Source organism: Natator depressus, chromosome 1 (assembly GCF_965152275.1).
Source record: "Natator depressus isolate rNatDep1 chromosome 1, rNatDep2.hap1, whole genome shotgun sequence".
Lineage (NCBI taxonomy): Eukaryota > Metazoa > Chordata > Testudines > Cheloniidae > Natator > Natator depressus.
The window spans coordinates 101,333,631-101,353,679 of record NC_134234.1 but is presented as its reverse complement, the minus strand read 5'-3'; the positions used below and the strand labels follow the sequence as shown (position 1 = coordinate 101,353,679).

General features: G+C 42.0%; 2 protein-coding genes across 3 annotated transcripts in view; one reads left to right on the top strand and one right to left on the bottom strand.

Annotated features, from left to right (window-relative positions):
* Positions 1 to 715, top strand: part of METTL21C (methyltransferase 21C, AARS1 lysine) — a 66,248-nt gene extending 65,533 nt beyond the window's left edge. Inside the window, exon 5 of the mRNA XM_074963243.1 lies at positions 321 to 715. Coding sequence (XP_074819344.1) covers positions 321 to 715 — 395 coding nt within the window. The remainder of the gene's footprint in view (positions 1 to 320) is intronic.
* A 295-nt stretch (positions 716 to 1,010) lies between these two features.
* TPP2 (tripeptidyl peptidase 2) overlaps positions 1,011 to 20,049 on the bottom strand; it is a 78,774-nt gene continuing 59,735 nt past the window's right edge. The window contains exons 25-30 of one of the 2 annotated variants that reach the window (XM_074963226.1): positions 17,864 to 18,015; positions 17,564 to 17,660; positions 14,670 to 14,800; positions 13,030 to 13,237; positions 3,428 to 3,547; positions 1,011 to 2,030 (exon numbers count right to left, since the gene is read on the bottom strand). In XM_074963226.1, coding sequence (XP_074819327.1) covers positions 1,941 to 2,030; positions 3,428 to 3,547; positions 13,030 to 13,237; positions 14,670 to 14,800; positions 17,564 to 17,660; positions 17,864 to 18,015 — 798 coding nt within the window. In that variant the 3' untranslated portion in view covers positions 1,011 to 1,940. The remainder of the gene's footprint in view (positions 2,031 to 3,427; positions 3,548 to 13,029; positions 13,238 to 14,669; positions 14,801 to 17,563; positions 17,661 to 17,863; positions 18,016 to 20,049) is intronic. The other variant, XM_074963235.1, reaches the window with a different exon arrangement.

Below are 20,049 nucleotides of genomic sequence, written 5' to 3'. Positions count from 1 at the left end.
GCTGCACCTTAGCGCCCCCGAGTGGATGCTGTGGGTACAGACTAAAAGGTCCCCAGTTTGAAGAGGATTACAGTGACTTGGGAGCCTTTTAATTTGCACCTGTAGCATCCACACGGAACACTTGGGGCCGTGGAGACATGCCCCCAAATAACAGACTTTTAAGAGTTACCCCAATCCAGGAAATGGGTGGGCGGTGGTCTGTTTATTGACTGAATGATGACCAGAGAGCCAACAACATATTCAAAATTGATATTTGGGGGGAAAACAGGAAGATTTATAGAAAAAAATATATACACTAATCATTTGCACATTCTCTTTAGGAGCTTATGTTACAGCTACTGATCTGCCTGAAGTACTTGAAAATCTCAAATGGAATATTTCAAGAAATACACAAAACATGAATATACACCGACCTGAAGTGAGGAAGCTGGTGTGGGGAGAAGACCTCAATGAAGACTTCCCTAAATCAACTCACCATTATGATTTTATTTTGGCAAGTGATGTTGTCTACCACCATACATCTCTGGATCCATTGTTAACAACAATGGCATATTTATGTCAGCCAGGGACAGTATTATTATGGGCAAATAAATTCAGATTCAGCACAGATTTTGAATTTTTAGAGAAACTTGGCAATATATTAATCGTTACACTTCTAGCAGAATTTCCAGAATCAAATATCAAGCTGTTTAAAGCCACAGTAAAAGAGAATTAAGCGAAAACAATACAGTCACAGTTTTGATGCCCCTCAAAGTTTATGAGCTTCTAGTTTTTAGTACATAATGCACACGGAGTGCATTAATGTCCATAAACCTGTCCCTGAGTCTTTGAATTTTGCACTTCAATACATGGATAATAATAATACCAGGACACTACTTAACTGTCTGATTTGTCTCAAGCTTATATACACATGATTTACTCAAAGAAACCAATTTATTGCTGCCAGAGGGTCAGCAGTAACAAAACACAACCAGAAGGTAAAGTTTCAAAATTTCAAATAAACTATTATATCTAGCTATACCTTTATATCCTGTTTACATTGCATTTCTATATTATTCCTAAAGCTGTTTGCTTTAACACGTTATGTTTATGTACTCTTAAAAAAATGACAGTTTTCAGCTTCATTATTTGTTTTATTAATTAAAAAATCCTTTAAAGTATCAGAGTGCACAGGGTGTTTTTTTATCTTCAATTTTGCACATTTACTCTGTGTTTTACATTTTTTAAACATTATTAAACATTTGTATGTATAGCTTTACAATACCTGATTAACTGTCTGGCACTTTTATACATGTATCAGTCCAACCTGATACTCAACTTCACATGGATTTTTGAAATTTTGCCTGAAATATCTCAAAGACGAAGATTTACAAGAGCACCTATGTATCAGCAGTTCTGAGATACACACAGAGACCATTTGAAAGGTTGTTGTTGTTTAAAAAAAATCATAATGTAAACCCTTGCAAACAGTACAGGTAATGGAGTTCCATTACTTTATAGTCTAATAAATAAAATTTTAGCTACTCTGGTGTAGCTTTAAGGCCTTCATACAATTGAAAAAGAAATTAAGATTAAACATGTTAAAACCCTGTTCATTGTAAAAAATACAGAGCTTTTACAGGTTTGCAGTTAAAATTAACAGTTAAGAACCTAACATGCATGCAAGAAATCTTTTCCAACCCAATTCCAAATCCTTGGTGCTGGCAATTCTGGCACATCCATTGCCAGCAATGAGATGCACACTAAGTAAACTCCCTGATGTCAGGAGTCAGGTTAATAGGTATTAAGCCACACCAGGGTGCCTTTCTGATAAATATACACAATTTAATAATCAGCATTCAGTATCTGATGAAGACATGCGTTCTAATTAAAAGGTAAAACTTATCTTTCCTATCCTGTCAGTATAAAACCATCTCTGTATGTTTACAACTGTTGGTATTTCAAAACACGCAATAATCAGGTGGATACATGACAGGAAGCCAGTTTTCAGAGAAAGATGCACAATGCGTCCATCCAAGTAACTTCATTAACTAAAAAAAAATAATTGATAAGCAGAAAAATTAGATGATACTTTTGACACTGATATCTTCTCTCATTCTTTCTTAATCTAAAAGTGCCATGTTAAAGAGGTTCATTGTCAGAAGCATAATGTCAATATATTGCTTTTTGGAGCTCTTAACTTTCATATAGAATGGTTTTAGTTTTTGAAAACTGGTATTTTAGCTTTAGTGAACAAAATGTTGTGTTAAGCAGCACAAGAATCCCAGTAAACTTGGGGATTTTTTTTCCCTTATACCCGTTTTGAATAACTGTATAGATAATTTAACTTTAGGTAAGCAAAATGCCCACATTTTTTCTGTGCTGTTCAACTTTAAGTACTTCAGAATAAAACACGTGAAATTCATGTGCAAGTCTAGAGAGTAGTCATGGCACTAGTATGTCTTTAAATAACAATTTCTTAATCTAGATACAGTGGTAGAATGAACAAGCCACTTAAAACATTTTGGCCTCAATTTAAAAACTGGCTTTAACTTTAAAACCTGAGAAAGTAAAGTTAGGCTCATAAATCTATATCTAGGATCTTAAATAAAAGTGGCCTGATTTCCAAAGGTGAGGAGGACCCACAGCTCAGACAACTTGCCATTGCTATGAGCTTTGCTAAGCGACTGATGGAATTAATAAATACCTTTTCAAAGTGCTCCTTGAAACTGTTAAGGAGCACCCTTAATTTTATACTGCTGCTGGGAAAGCTTTGAGCAGAGGCAGTGGTGGAGTTATTAACTGAGTATCCACCAAGTAGGAATAGCTCAGGGGAAAGAAAGAGGTCTCGCTTCCCTCCCTCCCTCCCTCCCCCCCCCCCCCCAATTTTGCAACGGCCTGGGAAGGGGTTATTGAAGGGAGGGCTCTGGAATGAGAGAAGAAGAGACAAGCCCTTTCTCCCTTTCAGCACCTGGATGGGGGGAAGCTAAGAGGCAGATATAAAAGATGGAATTCCCATGAGACATCCAGGGAGCATACCCAAATAGGAATCCCAGTACCCTCCTGCTGCCCAGTCCTCCAGCCTCTGAGATTCTGGATATTGCCTTTGGACCTCACAAGTGCCCCTCCCCCCTATCTTTCTTGCATACCTTTGAGCTAGTGAGCTTAATCCCCTGACTAACTGGTGCCAGATAAATTCATTAAGTCCAATCAGAACCCCTGGTGAATTTGGGGGGAGGTAAAAAAGTGTTTCAGATTTGAATATTCCTGGATCAAAAGCCTATCCAGTACGTTCTGTTCCAGAACCTCAATGAAAGTTTTCTGAAACTCAATCTCTTAAGCAGTATATAAAATGAACATACATTTACATCTCTTAATATTAAGAGATTCTTCAGCATACATAACAATGCCCCTCTGTAATTAAATGGATTTATTAACTACCCCTTACCTGTATACAATTTTTCAAGTTTTCCTTGGTTGGCTTCTCTTCTGCAAGTTTTGTGGCAAATTTGAGACCTCTTCCATACATTTTATTTGCCAATGCATGCTTATAGGCAAATGTTAAAACCTACAGTATGTAAACAAATTAAAAAAAAGTTAGAAATCTACCACCATATTAAAACTAGCATTGTTCAGATAAAAACAATTTAAAGCAGACAAGTCAAAGTTAAACATTTTACCAAACAGACTGTTTCAAATTTATTCTTATGTTGATGAACACAGATGAATCACAGCAGTTACTGTCCTCATGTTTTAATTGTAAAATAAGAGCAAGTGTTTCTCATTATCACAAAACTTCAGAACATTTTATGAGGATTCAGAAATCTCATTACTCAAACAGCTGTACACTGGATCACATTTATAAGCTATTTCAGATTTTTCAACAACTGCCTAAATACACAGTACTGTAAATAAATGATAAAACAGTCAAGTTTTTTTTTAAGCCCATTGAACAAAGTAATGTCAGATTGTGGGATATTAATCCCAGCAAGTGTTAAACTGATTGCATAACAAGCACAAACAAAAACAGCGGATGGTGTAGACACACATGTACGTAATTATAAACAAGCAATGAAAACAGATAAGCATGAAGACAGGCCTCGGTTTTTGCTTAGTATATTCATCATGAGAATTTGATTGCTAAGATATGAAAACCAGAGCCTTTGTTGATTAAGAGGGTCAATAATTTATTTATAACACCGAGCTTTTAGTACCTTATCAACATTACACATAAAACGTCCAGGTGAACACACCTGTCCACCACAGAGATGTCAAATAAAACTAATTCCTTAACAGCCTAACAATCAACTATGAAGATTTTGGTAGATTCTCCATACTACTTTACTGTTACAGAAATTAGAGCTCGTGCTAACCTAAGTCTTTCACCTTTGATACAGTCCACTATATATATCCACAGTAAATATCCTATTTTAATTTCTTATAGAAGTGATACACCAGTACAACTACAGGGATATGGCAAAAAGGCTTTAAAAAAGCTAGTTACTTCAATATGGGATGCAATTTTTTCCCCATCCCTATTTGCGACCAATAAAAATCTAGTTTTCCCAGCTGACATGTCACCAGAGTGATAGATATTGCAAGCTCATGCAATATCTTTGGAGACCACTGTATAAATTTATTAGTAGTATAATACGTGAAGTACTGTAAGATACTACAAGTTCATAAGCACAGAAGTTTTCCGTGGCATAAAAAGAAACCTCCAGCTTCAGCATCTATGCATGCACCAAATTAAGTCATACTGTAAAAATTGCAATGTAATAGAAAGATTGTAGTCACTACATTGGTTAACGTAAAAGAGCAGATAACACAGAAGAGTACACACACTAAGTTTTTCTTCAATATGAAATACAAAATAAAAATTGTAAGCAGCATTTTGATAGTAATTTATTTTCCCATGTAAATGCATGACAAAGTAAGCAGACAGACTCAATTGCTTTTTTCGATATCATTACAAAACTTTTGGATGATGGGAATGTAATAGGTGCGATATCTGCATTTTTATTAGGCATCTGATATTGTCTCAAAATTTTAACCAAAACCTGTTTTCGATAGAAATAAGTAACATGGATTGAAAATTAGCTGAAGGACAACAAACAAGTAGTAAACAGTGTAATCAACTGGAGCAGATGTCTAGTAAGGCACTGCAGGGATTAGAGTGAGATCTTATATTCTACACTTACATTCTTACGTGTATCCAGTGACCACACATTTTTCTCTTTCATGTGTTTCTTTTGAAATAAGAGCTCTAACCAGAATACGTGGGAGTACTACTGAATGTACCAGCTATCTGGGTCAAAAGCCTATTATGCACAGCACCATGTACCTGGAGCAACATGAAAAAAAATGGTTGCCTACCTTTTGTAACTGTTGTTCTTCGAGATGTGTTGCTCATGTCCATTCCATTGTAGGTGTGCGCACGCCCACGTGCACAGTTGTCAGAGATTTCTGCCTTAGCAGTATCCGTAGGGCCAGCTGTTGCGCCCCCTGGAGTGGCACTCCCATGTGGCGGTATATGAGGCGCTGCCGGCCCTGCACCCCCTCAGTTCCTTCTTGCTGGCAACTCTGACAGAGGGGCAGAAGGGTGGGAAATGGAATGGACTTGAGCAACTCATCTCGAAGAACAACAGTTTTTTCTTCTTCGAGGGCTTGCTCATTCCATTCCATTGTAGGTGACTCATAAGCAGTATCCACGGAGGTGGGCTTGGAGTTCACAGCTTATTAGCTTGCAGTACTGCTCTACTGAAGCCAGCATAGTCCCGGGCCTGCTGGGTCAGTGCATAGTGGGACATAGAAGTGTTGGCAGAAGACCAGGTGGCCGCTTTACAGATGTCCTGAATAGGCACATGGGCCAGAAGGGCTGCCGAAGAAGCCTGCGCCCTGGTAGAGTGGGTGGTGACGACTGCTGGGGGCAGCACCTTCGCTTGGTCGTAGCACAAGTGAATGCAGGCAGCGATCCAAGAAAAAATTCTTTGAGGGGATACCAGGCGACCTTTCATGCTGTTGGCCACCACTACGAACTGCAATGACTTAACGGAATGATTTGGTCCTATCCACATAGGAGGCCAGAGCCCTCCTGTCGTCCAGGGCATGTAGCCTGCGCACCTCTTCTGATTTATGTGGCTTCGGAAAGAAGACTGGTAAGTAAGCATCCTGGCTCAAATGAAATAGAGACTACGTTAGGAAAAAAAGCCAGGTGCAGCCTTAGCTGGATCTTGTCCTTGTAGAAGACCATGTACGGTGGCTCTGAGCTGAGTGCCTGAATCTCGGATATCTGGTGGGTCAACGTCACTGCAACCAGAAACGCGACCTTCCAGGAGAGGAGGACAGAACAGGAAATGAGGGGCTCGAACGGAGGACCTGTAAGCTGAGAGAGCACCAGATTCAAGTCTCAAGGAGGGACGGGGTCCCTGACATGCGTGTAAAGGAGCTCCAGGCCCTTAAGGAATCTGGCAGTGATATCCTGAGCAAAAACAGGCCTACCTGGCAACGGCGGGTGGAAGGCCGAGACGGCCGCTAGATGGACCTTGATTGATGAGAGGGACAAGTCCTGGAGCCTGAGATGCAGGAGGTAGTGCAGAATAAGCTGCAGCAAAGCCCTCTCGGGACAAACACCTTTGTCTACAATCCAACAAGTGTACCGTTTCCACTTGGTCATGTAGCTCACTCTGGTGGATGCCTTGCTAAGCCCCAACAGAATGTGCTGAACCTCAGCCGAGCACTGCTGCTCCTGCACATTTAACCACGCAGCAGCCAAGCCTTCAGATGTAGTCGCCAGGTTGGGGTGCGAAAGACCGTGTGGTTCTGGGCAACAGGTCCAACTTGAGCGGTAGCTGGAATGGGGTTGCTATCAAGAGGTCCAGTATGCTGCTGAACTTGTGTTGGCACAGCCACACCGGTGCTATGAGGCTGATTCTTGCTGTCCTATTTGATCTTCATGAGGACCCTCAGCAACAGTACCAGAGGGAAGGCGTACACCAGAGCCCCTGACCATGGGAGCAGAAAGGCGTTGGACAGGGCTCCTCTGTCCATGCCCCCAATCGAGCAGAAGATGTGGCACTTCCTGTTCTTCCTGGACGCAAACAAGTCCAAGGAGTTCACCACTGTGGAAGATGGAGCAGACCACCTCCAGATGAAGGGACCACTCATGGTGAGATGAGAATGTCCTGCTGAGGCGATATGACAATGTGTTCTTGGACCCCAGAAGGGGAGTGCCTACAAGATGGATATTGTACTGTAGGCAGAAATCCCAGAGCCAGAGGGCTTCCTGGCAAAGTGCCAACTACCTGGCTCTGCCCTGCCTGTTGATATAGAAAACCGTAGCCATGTTGTTGTCAGGATCTGGACCACAGCATCTTGCATATGAGGTAAAAAGGCCTGGCAGGCCAGTCGAATCACCCTGAGTTCCCTGACACTGATATGAAGGGAACGCTTGTGACTGGACCAACAGTCTTGAGTGTTGAGATCGCCACGGTGGGCTCCCCAGCCCAGGTACAAGACGCTGGAGACAAGAGTCACTGACGAGGACGGGGCCATGAAGATAATCCCTTCCAACACCTACGCGGGATCCTGCCACTAGATGAGGGACACAAGTACGCTGTCCAGAATTCTGACCACCCAGCCCAGGCTGTGCCAGTTGGGGACACAGACTGACACTAACCACGCCAGAAGAAGTCTGCGGCGGAGTCATGTGTGTCAGACCACATAAATGCATGCTGCCATGTGGCCTACTAGCCTCAGGCACGTACGGGCGGTGGCGAGCGGGTGGGCCCGCAGGCCCACAATGAGGTCCGCCACGGCCTGGAATCGAGTCTTGGGGAGGAGGGCCCTGGCCCGAGTGGAGTCAAGGACCACTCCGATGAACTCTATGTGCTGCACCGGGGTTAAGGTTGACTTTGTCTTGTTTATTATCAACCCCAGGTTGCAATAGGTGGAACAAACCAGGTTCAGATACCTCTGCACCAGACCTGGAGACCGGCCCCTTATCAACCAACCAGTCATCTAGGTACGGGTATATTTGGACGCTCCAATGTCTCAGGTAAGCAGCCAGTGGCACTATACATTTTGTGAATACCCTTGAGGCCGATGAAAGACCAAAGGGTATTGCCGTAAACTGGAAATGGCGCCAGCTCAACATGAAGCGGAGGAAACGCCAGTGCCCCAGGAAGATAGAAATATGGAAGTAAGCATCCTCTAAATCAAGAGCGGCGTACCAGTCTCCTGGATCCAGGGAGGGGATGATGGAGACCAGGGAGACATAAGAAACAAAAACCATAAGAATGGCCATACTGGGTCAGACCAAAGGTCCATCCAGCCCAGTATCCTGTCTACCGACAGTGGCCAATGCCAGGTGCCCCAGAGGGAGTGAACCTAACAGATAATGATCTAGTGATCTCTCTCCTGCCATCCATCTCCACCCTCTGACAAACAGAGGCTAGGAACACCATTCCTTACCCATCCTGGCTAATAGCCATTAATGGACTTAACCTCCATGAATTTATCCAGTTCTCTTTTAAACCCTGTTATAGTCCTAGCCTTCACAACCTCCTCAGGCAAGGAGTTCCACAGGTTAACTGTGCGCTGAGTGAAGAAAGAAGGAAAGAACCATGCAAAACTTCAACTTCTGGAGGGACTTGTTGAGGCGAAGTAGGTCTAGGATGGGTCTGAGGCCCCCTTTTGCCTTTGGAATTAGGAAACAGCGGGAGCAGAATCCTCTGTCTTCCATGATCTGAGGAATCTTTTCCACTGCCCCCAGGCGAAGGAGGTTTTCGACCTCCTGAATGAGGAGCTGCTCATGAGAAGGGTCCCTGAAGAGGGACGGGGAAGGGGAATGGGAGGGATGTTCGGCTGCAAACTGCAGTGTGTAATCCGAAGAAACAGTATCTAGCACCCTGTGGTCTAAGGTGACGCAGGACCAAGCTGACTGAAAAAGGGCAGAGGCGGTTCAAGAAAGGGAGGGTTAGATCCAGTACATTGGCTGGGGCGCCGTCCTCGAGCGCACCCTCAAAATGACTGACTTCTGGGAGGGTCAGGTTGGGTAGCCGGGCGGGAAGAGGACAGGTAGCATCTCTCAGGCCCTTTATCCTTGTCCTTCCTCCTGTAGGAGCCAGACTTGGGAGCCCCCCAGGACCTAGGCTGCACCAGAGGAGGAGGAGTGCGGAACGGCTTCCTGGACTACTGAGGGGTAGTCCCTCTGCTTATTTGAAGTGGCTGCAAACTATATCTAGCTGGCAGTGGACTGCCACTTCAAAGTTTGGCTGTGGCTTTGGTTACCTTTGTTCAGGGTAACAGAAACTGTACACACACTGGGCCAGATATTCAAAAGCACATCCTTCCCAATGAGGGCACAACTTGCCAACCAAATCATGCCCACAATGAAATTACCAGGAGCAGAGGCTGGCTCAGCAGAGGGTGGCTCCATGAGCCCATGGAGCCTAGACTCAGCTCTGAAAAGAGCCCCGAACCCTCCAATGGCAGGTCCTATATTGTGGTCTGCATCTCCTGGGATCCCTCAGCATGCTCCCCGGCTCACCCAGGCAATAGCCAGGGAGTCACCTAACGCGCTGGGCCGCAGCGTGTTGGGGTTCAGGGACGAGCACCTCTCACACGGCCGCGGCAGGTCCAGGCCAGAGTGGGGCCATGGGAGAGGCGTCTCTTCCCGCCCAGCCCAGGTGCTGCTGCGGGGAGAGAGAGCTGCGGGGAGTCCTCTCTCCCCGTCACAGCCCCAGGGCAGCCTGCACCTTAACCCCTCATCCCCAGCCCACCTCAGAGTGCCCACCCCCACCCCAAAACCTTCTGCCCCACCCCAAAACCCTCTGCCCCAGCCCAGAGCCCGCACCCCCAGCCCCAAGTCCCCTCCCACACTGCAAACCCCTCAGCCCCACCCCCACCACATGAATTTTGTTATGTGCACCAATATGGACGTGATGTGTCACAGACCACCAAATTAATTCCGCACGGGGGGGGGGGGGGAGATTAGAGGGAACACTGATAGGAAGAAGAAAAGGAGTACTTGTGGCACCTTAGAGACTAACCAATTTATTTGAGCATAAGCTTTCGTGAGCTACAGCTCACTTCATCGGATGCATACCGTGGAAAGTGTAGAAGATCTTTTTATATACACACAAAGGACACAAATCAGATGTCAAGAATTATAACATTCATAAACCAGTCAGAGAACACTTCAATCTCTCTGGTCACGCGATTACAGATATGAAAGTTGCTATATTAAAACAAAAAAACTTCAAATCCAGACTCCAGCGAGAAACTGTTGAATTGGAATTCATTTGCAAATTGGATACAATTAACTTAGGCTTGAATAGAGACGGGGAGTGGCTAAGTCATTATGCAAGGTAACCTATTTCCCCTTGTTTTTTCCTACCTTCCCCCCCCCAGACGTTCTTGTTAAACCCTGGATTTGTGCTGGAAATGGCCCACCTTGATTATCATACACATTATAAGGAGAGTGATCACTTTAGATAAGCTATTACCAGCAGGAGAGTGGGGTGGGAGGAGGTATTTTTTCATGCTTTGTGTGTATATAAAAAGATCTTCTACACTTTCCACAGCATGCATCCGATGAAGTGAGCTGTAGCTCATGAAAGCTTATGCTCAAATAAATTGGTTAGTCTCTAAGGTGCCACAAGTACTCCTTTTCTTTTTGTGAATACAGACTAACACGGCTGCTACTCTGAAAACTGATAGGAAGGCAATTTTTTAAAATACTTACATCATCTACCCCCCTCATCCTCCCACCCACCCCTTTACTTCCCAGTAGGTGGAGCAGTAAACACTATGCCCTTGACCATCCTTATTAGCTAGATAGGAGAAGAGGAATGCATGACAACAAATAAGCTAGCATGCCTGTCACTAAAAGGCCCAAATGTAACTTGGATTTCTGAAATATGGTCAGATAAGAAAAATCAGTAAGAAATTATTTTCCTTCCCACAAACTATATAGAAAAAGACAGTTTACGTCATGTGTATGGAACAGTAGTACTTAAAGATTAAACTATTATAAAAATGTCTGCCTAGAGAGTAGATCATCGGGTAGAATGGAGATAAAAATTCCATGTCATAAAAATATACCGATACAATGGTATTAGTGACCCATGGATCAGAATAGTAATAATTAAAATTGAGAATATGGAGACCCTGAAACAAAATTAAAAACAAATAACTTCAGATCCCTAAATATTAAGTGGATAAATGCCACCTATGTGGTTCACATAAAATTTCTTCCAAACAACTTTTTCTAAAGCATAGAGTTAAGGCTACTCTTGATTTAGCTTAGATTTTAATTTGGTGGTGCCTCTTTAATAGTATGTCAGTTCTGGTCACCAGAAAGTACTAGGAAAGGGCCAAGGAAATGCAAAAACTTGATAAGAGGTAGAATATCTATAGATGGGGGAAGGTTTTTCCATAAGAGGAAGTATTAAAGGGTAGGACTACTATTCAGTTTGTAAAGGAGGAAAATATGAGGTATATGGAACAGTGGAGAGCTGACAGGAGAACAATTCTATTTTGCAGAAACTTTCAGCGCTTTGAAATTAACAAAAAAAATCCTCCAAACATTTTTGCGAAAACTTAATTGTGTCAACATGAAACCTAAATGTCCGCGTGTGGAGAGAACTAGTGGTTAGGGCACTGGCCTGGGATGGAGACCCAGATTCAAAGTCCCTGCTCTGCCTGATTCACTTTTTCATTCCAGGTATCACTCTGAATCAGACAGAGCAGGGAGTTGCACCTTGGTCTTCCACATCCCATCCTAGTTCTCTAGTCCCTTACGACCACAGAAAGTCAGTCAGTTTCTCTCGACAACATCTTGCTCAACACCAGTAACATCTCCACAACATTTTTGGCTTTGATGAAACACCATGTTCTGGCAAAATTTCATTTGCTGAAAATGGTCCACTGAGCTCTAATAATAAATGGTATAGAGAAGGTCAGTTGGACACTCCTGAATATGTTACGTGTCCTTTCTCATAATATGAGAGCATGGTTGAAATTAAAAGGCAAGAAAGTTAAACTGTGTAGCATGTTGTTGTTAATGCATAGCACAGGACATCACTGTGGCTTAAGAATCAACCGAGGAAGATGAAAGACGTATACAAATAAAAACATCTACAAAGAAGCTAGCTTGAATAAATAATCAATCAATCAGGCTATAGCTTGAATCATCAGCGGGGGTCAGGAAGGAATAACGGAATAACATTTCTTCTGATTTATTCAACAGTTTTCATTTCAAATGATTCCAAAGCGCTGTACTAACTGAAATACATACAAATACATGGAAAAATTCATTCACCACTGAAATATAGCCATGTCTGATGTGAAACACAGCAATTATTCTAACAGTGCATAGCAACACACCAGTTAAAGAAGGAAATCAGTAATAACCTAATCAGTTACATAATCATATATATTATTGGAATTTGATGGTTTCCTTTGAAACAGCTGTGCTGAAGGACACAGGGACCTTACCCTGATAAGAACTTGAATCTTAATAGGACTGTAATGCTAACAGGTTCCAAATGGTAATTCAACTTCCAGAGAGGGTTTCTCCCATTGCAGCCCTTAGCCACAGCTAAGGAACACAGGCTTTTCTTTCATTCCTAATCTAGAAAATGCTACGGACTCATAACCAGCACAGAACAGGGACTGTACCCACTTCCGCTGAAAGGCTAGAAGTGCTGTACTGGACAGCAACTGAACTATTCCTTGAAAGGAATAGTAAACTAGTAACTCGATAAATGAAGCAGTTTGTTAATAAAAGCCTGCAGTTACTGCTCCATACCTTCCCCATATGTATACAGAGCAGACAGATTTATTTGCCTTGCACTTGATAGCCTAGGAGAGATCCCACCTGAGGAAAAATGTTTGAGAGAGGCTGGCACAACATATGGGGACAGAACTAGGGAGTGGAAGGGAGAGATGCCTGGAGGCCACACACAAAGATGGTGTTAAATTCCATCACAAGAGACTAGGAAAAAACAAGAGTGCAAAATACAGAATTTCTGCTTGTCCTCTTACCTTGGTGTCAAAAAGATCAGTCCATTTTGTTGTCTCCCAGAAAGTCTCTGACAGAACACCTATGCAGCTCTCTTGATCATCATCTTTACCTTCAGCATCACTTGAAACAGCCCCATCTTGGGCCTGCAGATGGAGAAGTTGGTCTGCTAGTGCGCTTCCTTTCCGACAAAGGGCATCCACTAAGGTAGACTTCTGTTTTTCCATATCACTACATTAAGTTGAACACAAATACAAGGGGTCTCTTACAGCTATTAGTTTTCAATCAAGAGCCAATAATTTAACTTTACCTTAAAAATCACAGTAAACCAAACATACTTGTTGATTTGTATTTACAATAGGAGTATGAGCAATTTTCAGCTATCCTATTAAAATACAGCATTTTTGAAAATAAACTATTTCCTGTAATTCTAAACTGGCTCAAAATATACGGATATAGTATACATTTATGCAACATACAGATTCTAATCAAGCCTAGAGCTTCAGGAGCAACTGAACTGTCTCTGGTATTTGAACAGAAGTGCAAACCAAATTTTAAGAATTTAACAAGAAGTCAGGATCTAGAAATATATTTTATTAGTTCTTGGTAGTATGAAAAGAGGGCCAATCCACTGTTAATGTAAGCCGACACTGACTTCAAAGGAATTGCATCCACTTAAGCCAGCACTGAATTTGGTTCTCAGTTTCAGTTGTTAGAAGACCACCAGATCATTTCTTGGTTGACTCTACCAAGAAATGCTTAGAATGGAAATGATTAATTATTTTTAAGTCCAGCAAATATAGAGTTATGTACAAGCCACTCCAAGCAACTAGGTTAATGATATAATTAACCAGGGTCAATATGTAAGCAACCTACAAATGTATACCTCCTTTCACAGTACCTATATTTCAAATTAGGTGCTCCTTGCTATTCCCCCGTCAAAATGGATCAGCATAAAAGGGGCTTTTGAAATGATTAATTACAAAAATGTAATACATCATCATCTTTGAAGTGCGAACCTTCCACTAAAAATACTGACACTCCAAAAGAATGTTATGGTGTACTAACTCCACAGAGAAAGACCACATTTGAATACAGATATAGCCATGGTTACCAGTCTTTCTTTCCTGACTCACTCTATAATAACTTGTGAGCACTTCAAAGTGGCTTTATCAAACAACAGGTACTGTTCACTAGCATCTTGGAACTATCCTTAAAGAATTTTGAGGGTCCCACCATATCATGCAAAACCCTACACTTATTCCTACAGGAGTGCCTTGCTAGCCAAATACTACCAGTCCACTGATTATTCTGAATGTTTATGAACTTGATGAGACTAAGCACAGTGCAAACTTTCCCACACAGCTTTGCCCATGTATCTCAATTCTGATCTGAAAGCCATCTTTTGTAATCTTATCTGACCTCTTCTGAACAAAATTTTAAGTTTTTCAGTGTCTTTCTGCTTTCAGAAAATACACAAAACTCTAAAAATACTTGAATAACCGTTTCCACTTGAACCTCAAAAAATTAACTTTTACTTCATCATCATATTAACAAATCTAGATCAGCTTTCAGAATCCTTTAGAATACTTGTATGTAGAAAAGGTAATTATATCTATAGACTTCAGAAATAGGATACAAGGAGTATTTACTGGTTAGGTACTTTTTTATAGTAGCTGCATCGGGCCTGGGATCAGTCTTCATGGCAAAATAAACTGCTAACGCTGTTTGATCAATATGCGAGATGACAGTATTTGCAGCTTCAATAATTTCATCGAGCCTTTTCATTCGTTCCTGAATGAAAAGGAATAAAAGAAAAATGTGAGACTGGCAAAATGAAGTCACCCCATTTAACACTTTATATTATTAACGTTACTGAAGTCACAAGTACATGGCAATACAAATAGTTTCTGAAATGTATCTACTTATTTACATTTCTATAGTCTAGACATGACTGAGGTCATATTGTGCTTAGTGCCATAAAACCCCATATTTTAGAAGTCCTTGACACAAAACTTACTATTTTTTTTATATTCCAGTCATGCCTATAGGCCCCAACAAGCTTCATGTGGTCTGCATGGCTCAGGAAGGAAAATATTTTTTCCTCACCTCCAAGGTGCTCTGGGTTTGTTTTGTGCCTCTGAAGCACAGATTGCCATGGCTGGAGATGGGATACTGGACAGGCAGGTTGGTGCTCTGAAGTGGTAGTGAAAATTCTCTCATATCTGGCTGGTGGATCTTGCTCACATGCTCAGAGTCAAATCGCTATTTTCAGGTTTGGGAAGTAATTTTTCCCCCAGGCCAAATTGGCAGGGAACTTGGATTTTTCACCCTCCTCTGCAGCCTGGAGTGTGGGTCACTTGCTAGGATTATTAGGGTATCTTGCCAAATCATTTCCCTGACATTCATTGCAAGGCCTTGGGCATTGGTGGACCTCAGTCCCTCTTATGCTTTGCCTGTGGCAAACAACAGTTTAGTCTCCTGAGGGCTGTAATACTTTACTCTGATCCAGGTTATTGGGCTCAACAGAGGGGGAACTGGACGGGGTTTAATGGCCTCTGATGTGCAGGAGATCAGATGATGATCTAGGTCTCGCCTGACCTTAAACTCTAAGATTTTAAGATAGTAAGATGGAGATCCCAGCTTCAAGGAGCTTGTAATTTAAAAAAGCAAGAGAGACAATGAAAGTGTCAGTACTTATTTTATAGACGGCAAAGACCCAGTATGTCACACAAGATATGTGAGGGATCTGGGGCCTGATCCCAGATATCCCAAGTCACAGTACAGTGCCTTAACCAGAAGGCCAAACCACAAGACCAACGGTACAATCTTAGTGACACAAGAATGAAGAAGAATGGGGTTACAGACAGCAGCCAAAGAGGTGATCATGATTTGAGACAAGCTAGCTAGGGATACAGAATCCAGGCTTCCTATGCATAAAGGAGATTGGGCTTCTGAAGTTTTGTATAAAGTCTGAGGCAGTGCATCCTGCAAAAGAAAGAATTAGCACCAAAAGAAGAGGAAGAAGGTGGAATGTTAGGAGCTCACATTATCATGGTGATGAACAGGAGATAGATGAACAGAGAGAATTCGTGCAACAGCTGTCTGCTACAGAAAGAGGACAAGACCACCATCTGCTAAGGACCTGAGCAGTCTACCTTTGAAAATGGAGGGTAAGCACTTATTCACTTGAAAGACATGTGAGCAGACCCTCCACCTCAAGAACAGTTAGTCTATCTCATGAAGAAACCATCTGTAAGGGCTTTATAGTTTATGGCTAAGGTCACTGACCTTTGGATTAGATCTCCGAAAGCAATGCAAGTCACCATTAAGCCAACCCACTGCTAGATGGTCCATTCCCAGAAGATGGAATTAACAAGAAGTCACCCTACCCTTACATCGTACTAAATCTTGGGACTAAGATTTAATCAGTGAGAGACTGGGAAAAAACTTTGCTCGGCTGTGCTGACAACCAGAAGGAGGGAATCCCTCTCCATCTTTCAATCAGTATCAAATGATGTAACAGGTTCCAACTCTATCCATCTGAATGGCTATTCAAGGGGAGAAGGTGCCATCTGAGGGAGCTCTCCAAGAAGCTAGAGCTACAAATACTGAGTTCAGTACTTTGTAAGCCTCCCTAGAGTAAAACAAAAACAAAACCCTTTCATATAAAAGGCTATAGATTGAGCATTCACTTTGAAAAGTATACAAATACAGAAGTGCTTTGATATACTTCAAATATCTGCAACAAGGCAGCAGGACTGAAACACTCTCTTTTTTTAAAGAGTTCAACGTTAGACACTAACCTGTCCATACTGATCCTTGCATTCACAAACTTCAAGCTTGATTATAGCAACTCATATGTAGAAATAAAGCCATGGAGACTGAAAAACCTACATCTGGCACAAAATGCACCAACCTGTGTAGTTAGCTACACTGGTCACACTGATCTGACCCCAGTGCTCTGGTTTCTGAAATGCTTCCCCAAGTAAAGGTCACTGGGATTGATCCTAGCTACCCAAGAGATTGCTTTTCTCCATGATCCTAATCTCCCACACATCAGCCACATTGCACTGGAAACATGAAACTGTCAGTCATCATGAGAAGTTCATGAATGGAGAAGACAGTTTTAACAGGAGAAAAAACTAAACTATGAAATTCACTCCTGCAACGAAGAGGCAACCATGGACTTCTCATTCCTTTCAGAGCTAGATAGAAAACCCATTTTTCTTTACTTTTTCTTTACCTCAGTAATTTTTCCCACAAACAACCAATAAACCAATCAAGCTGTTTCTCTGATATGCTGGGAACAATGAAAGAGATGCTAAGCATTCACATTTATAGCCTTGTAAAAATGCACTGGTTTGTGCAATGGTAAATGCTTTTGATTCTGAGTAAGTTAAAAGTTTCTAGCTCACTGCACTCAGTATAGCCAGAGCAGTCACTTCAAGTCGAGGCATCTGTGAAGAACAGTAAAGAAGAAATCTTCAGATTTAATCTCCTATCTCAAGGCAAGATGTAGTGAAACAAATATTAAATTAAAAAAACAGAACTCACCTTTTCAGAATCCAGCTGATGGAGTCTTGCAACATACAAGGGAAGATGATTAGGAAAGGCTTCTTTCAATTCATTGTACATGTCACTGGTATCCAGCCTAGCCAAAAAGATAGATTAAATGAATATGCTGCATCTACATATTCTAATCAGGAGGCAGTGCAACAGTGAGAGACTGCTCGTCTGATATCACAAGTTTAAATTATCCTGGTACTCAAACTTCCATTTCTTCTATAAAGTATAGTATTAATAAAATATAAAAAAGTTATGCTGTGACCTGTTATGGAAACTAAAAAGACATACTTAGTCATCCATTGTATCTTCAGGTCTCTTAAAGCTTCAGCAAATTCCTCCTTTACGTCTTTTTCTTTTTCTGGTTCCCTTTCTTTCTCCTTGCTGCCATTCTTAGTCTTTGTTGGTGATGGTATCAGATGGTAATGAACAGTAATTACATCCTAGTGGTAGAAAAAAAACCTCATCAACTACTTGATGGAATGGAATATGTTGCTATTCCTTTATCTTAAAATGCAAAAAGAGCTAAATGATAGCTAGCAGTTACATGCTTGGACACTGGATCCTGAGAGCAAAGGATTAGTCTTCAGAACCTCAGAATGGTTCAAGTTTCTCTGGAGACGCACCCAATTTCCCACCTCCCCAGGGTTTCTTCCAAGTTTTCAGAAATGGGCTTGTCACAAGGTGACTGGCCCCTGCAAGAAAGGAAGCAGGGTCCAGTGCCCCTGGACGGATTACAGGCTGCCCACCTGGGCTTAAGGGAGGGCACCTGGATCTTATAAAGGTGGAGACAGCTGGAGATGGTTTGGAAGGTGTCTGCAGACATTGCAAGGAGGAAGAAGGCTCCTGCAGGGCCCTGAGTCAGCAGGGTGGGAGACATCTGCAAGGAAGGCCAATGGAGAAGGGCCAAGCTCCAGACAAGAGGTGCTGGGAGAGCAGGAAGGCATACTCTCAGGGAGGATGGGCTGCACCCAGCTTGAGATTGGGCAAAAGGAATGAATTTTAAAGAGAGAGGACAGTCCCCCTTGGGGGGAGGAGCTGGGCTCAGCTGAAACTGAGGTGAAGACTTCGTAGGTTTGACCTCTATTTTGAAAGGCTTTGTGCAGGACTTAATAAACTAGACCCCAGAGGGGGAATATTTGAATATCTGGACTGTGTGAACTTAAAGGGCCTTCAGTGAAAGGGGAAATTGAGGTAGGGTGCAGCCAAGCCATGCTGGCCAGCAAGGAAGGCTACAGGGCAGGTACACCCTTTTAACATGGCTTTAGCCATCACAAGGCCTCAATGTGCCTTAAAGTAGCTCTATTTTCTTTACCAAGGTGACAAAGCTTAACATTTTTGTATTCACATACTGTTAAAGGGAGTTAAGGAGATGGTCTTCAGGAAAGCAGGTAAATTGGGTAAAAAGGTAAAGATAAAATTAGGTAAAGCTCCTGTCTTTTAAAGTTTGGGGACAAAACATGTGAGTGAATAAGATTTTTTTTTGGTAATTCTTAACAAAATGTTATATTAGTAAAGTCATCAACATGCCATAAAATACATAAGTATATCCCTCTTGAATCACTGCAATTTCTTCCAAGCTGCTACTAGAGGACTTTGCAGCTTAGCTTATGGTGTACTCATATTCAGATAAAAAGCTGAACAGTAACGTTTTTGAATTATTTTCTGTTTTCAAATAAAGGAAGACTACTATAATGTGGTTTATGGAGATATATCAATCTCCAGACCCAACCTGCTACATACAGTCATCAAGGTGTGGAAAAAAATCTCAACTGAAAGGATCAATGTTGATATCAACAAACAGCTGTTTTGATACACACATTTTCTCCTATAATTTAAATCCCATCACTCCTGAGTAAATCAGTGTCAGGTTTTGCCACAGACCATCTAAAGTACATTACAGTACACACTATCAATTTTTTGCATTTAACAATGTTACAGTATTTAAACCAGCTCCCCCTAAAAAGAACATTAAATCTGAGTGTACAGACTCACTACATTATCATACTAAGCTTGTGCTAAACCCATCATGTAGCTCAAAAGCTTCATATCCGATTGCTATATAGATAGATAATTAGGGCCCTACCAAATCATGGTCCATTTTGGTCAATTTCATGGCCAGAGGGATTTAAAATTGGTCAATTTCACAACTTCAGAGATGTTTACATCTGAAATTTCATAGTGTTCTAACCGTGGGGGTCCTGACCCAAAATGGGATCATGGGGGGAGAGGGGAGGTTTGCAAAGTTGTTGTGGGGAGGGGGTCCCAAGATTGCCACCCTCACTTCTGTGCTGCCTTCAGGCTGGGCTAGAGGAGGTTCCCAAAGGTGAGGTGGGTAGGTGCTGGGGGTTCCTAGCTGCTAGTCAAGGCCAGTGGCAGATTAAGGTAGGGGTCCCCAGCCAATTTGTGGGCCACCAAAAAACAAATGTTTATATAAAAAGGTTTTTGTTTTGTTTTTTAATTATGTTATACCATAG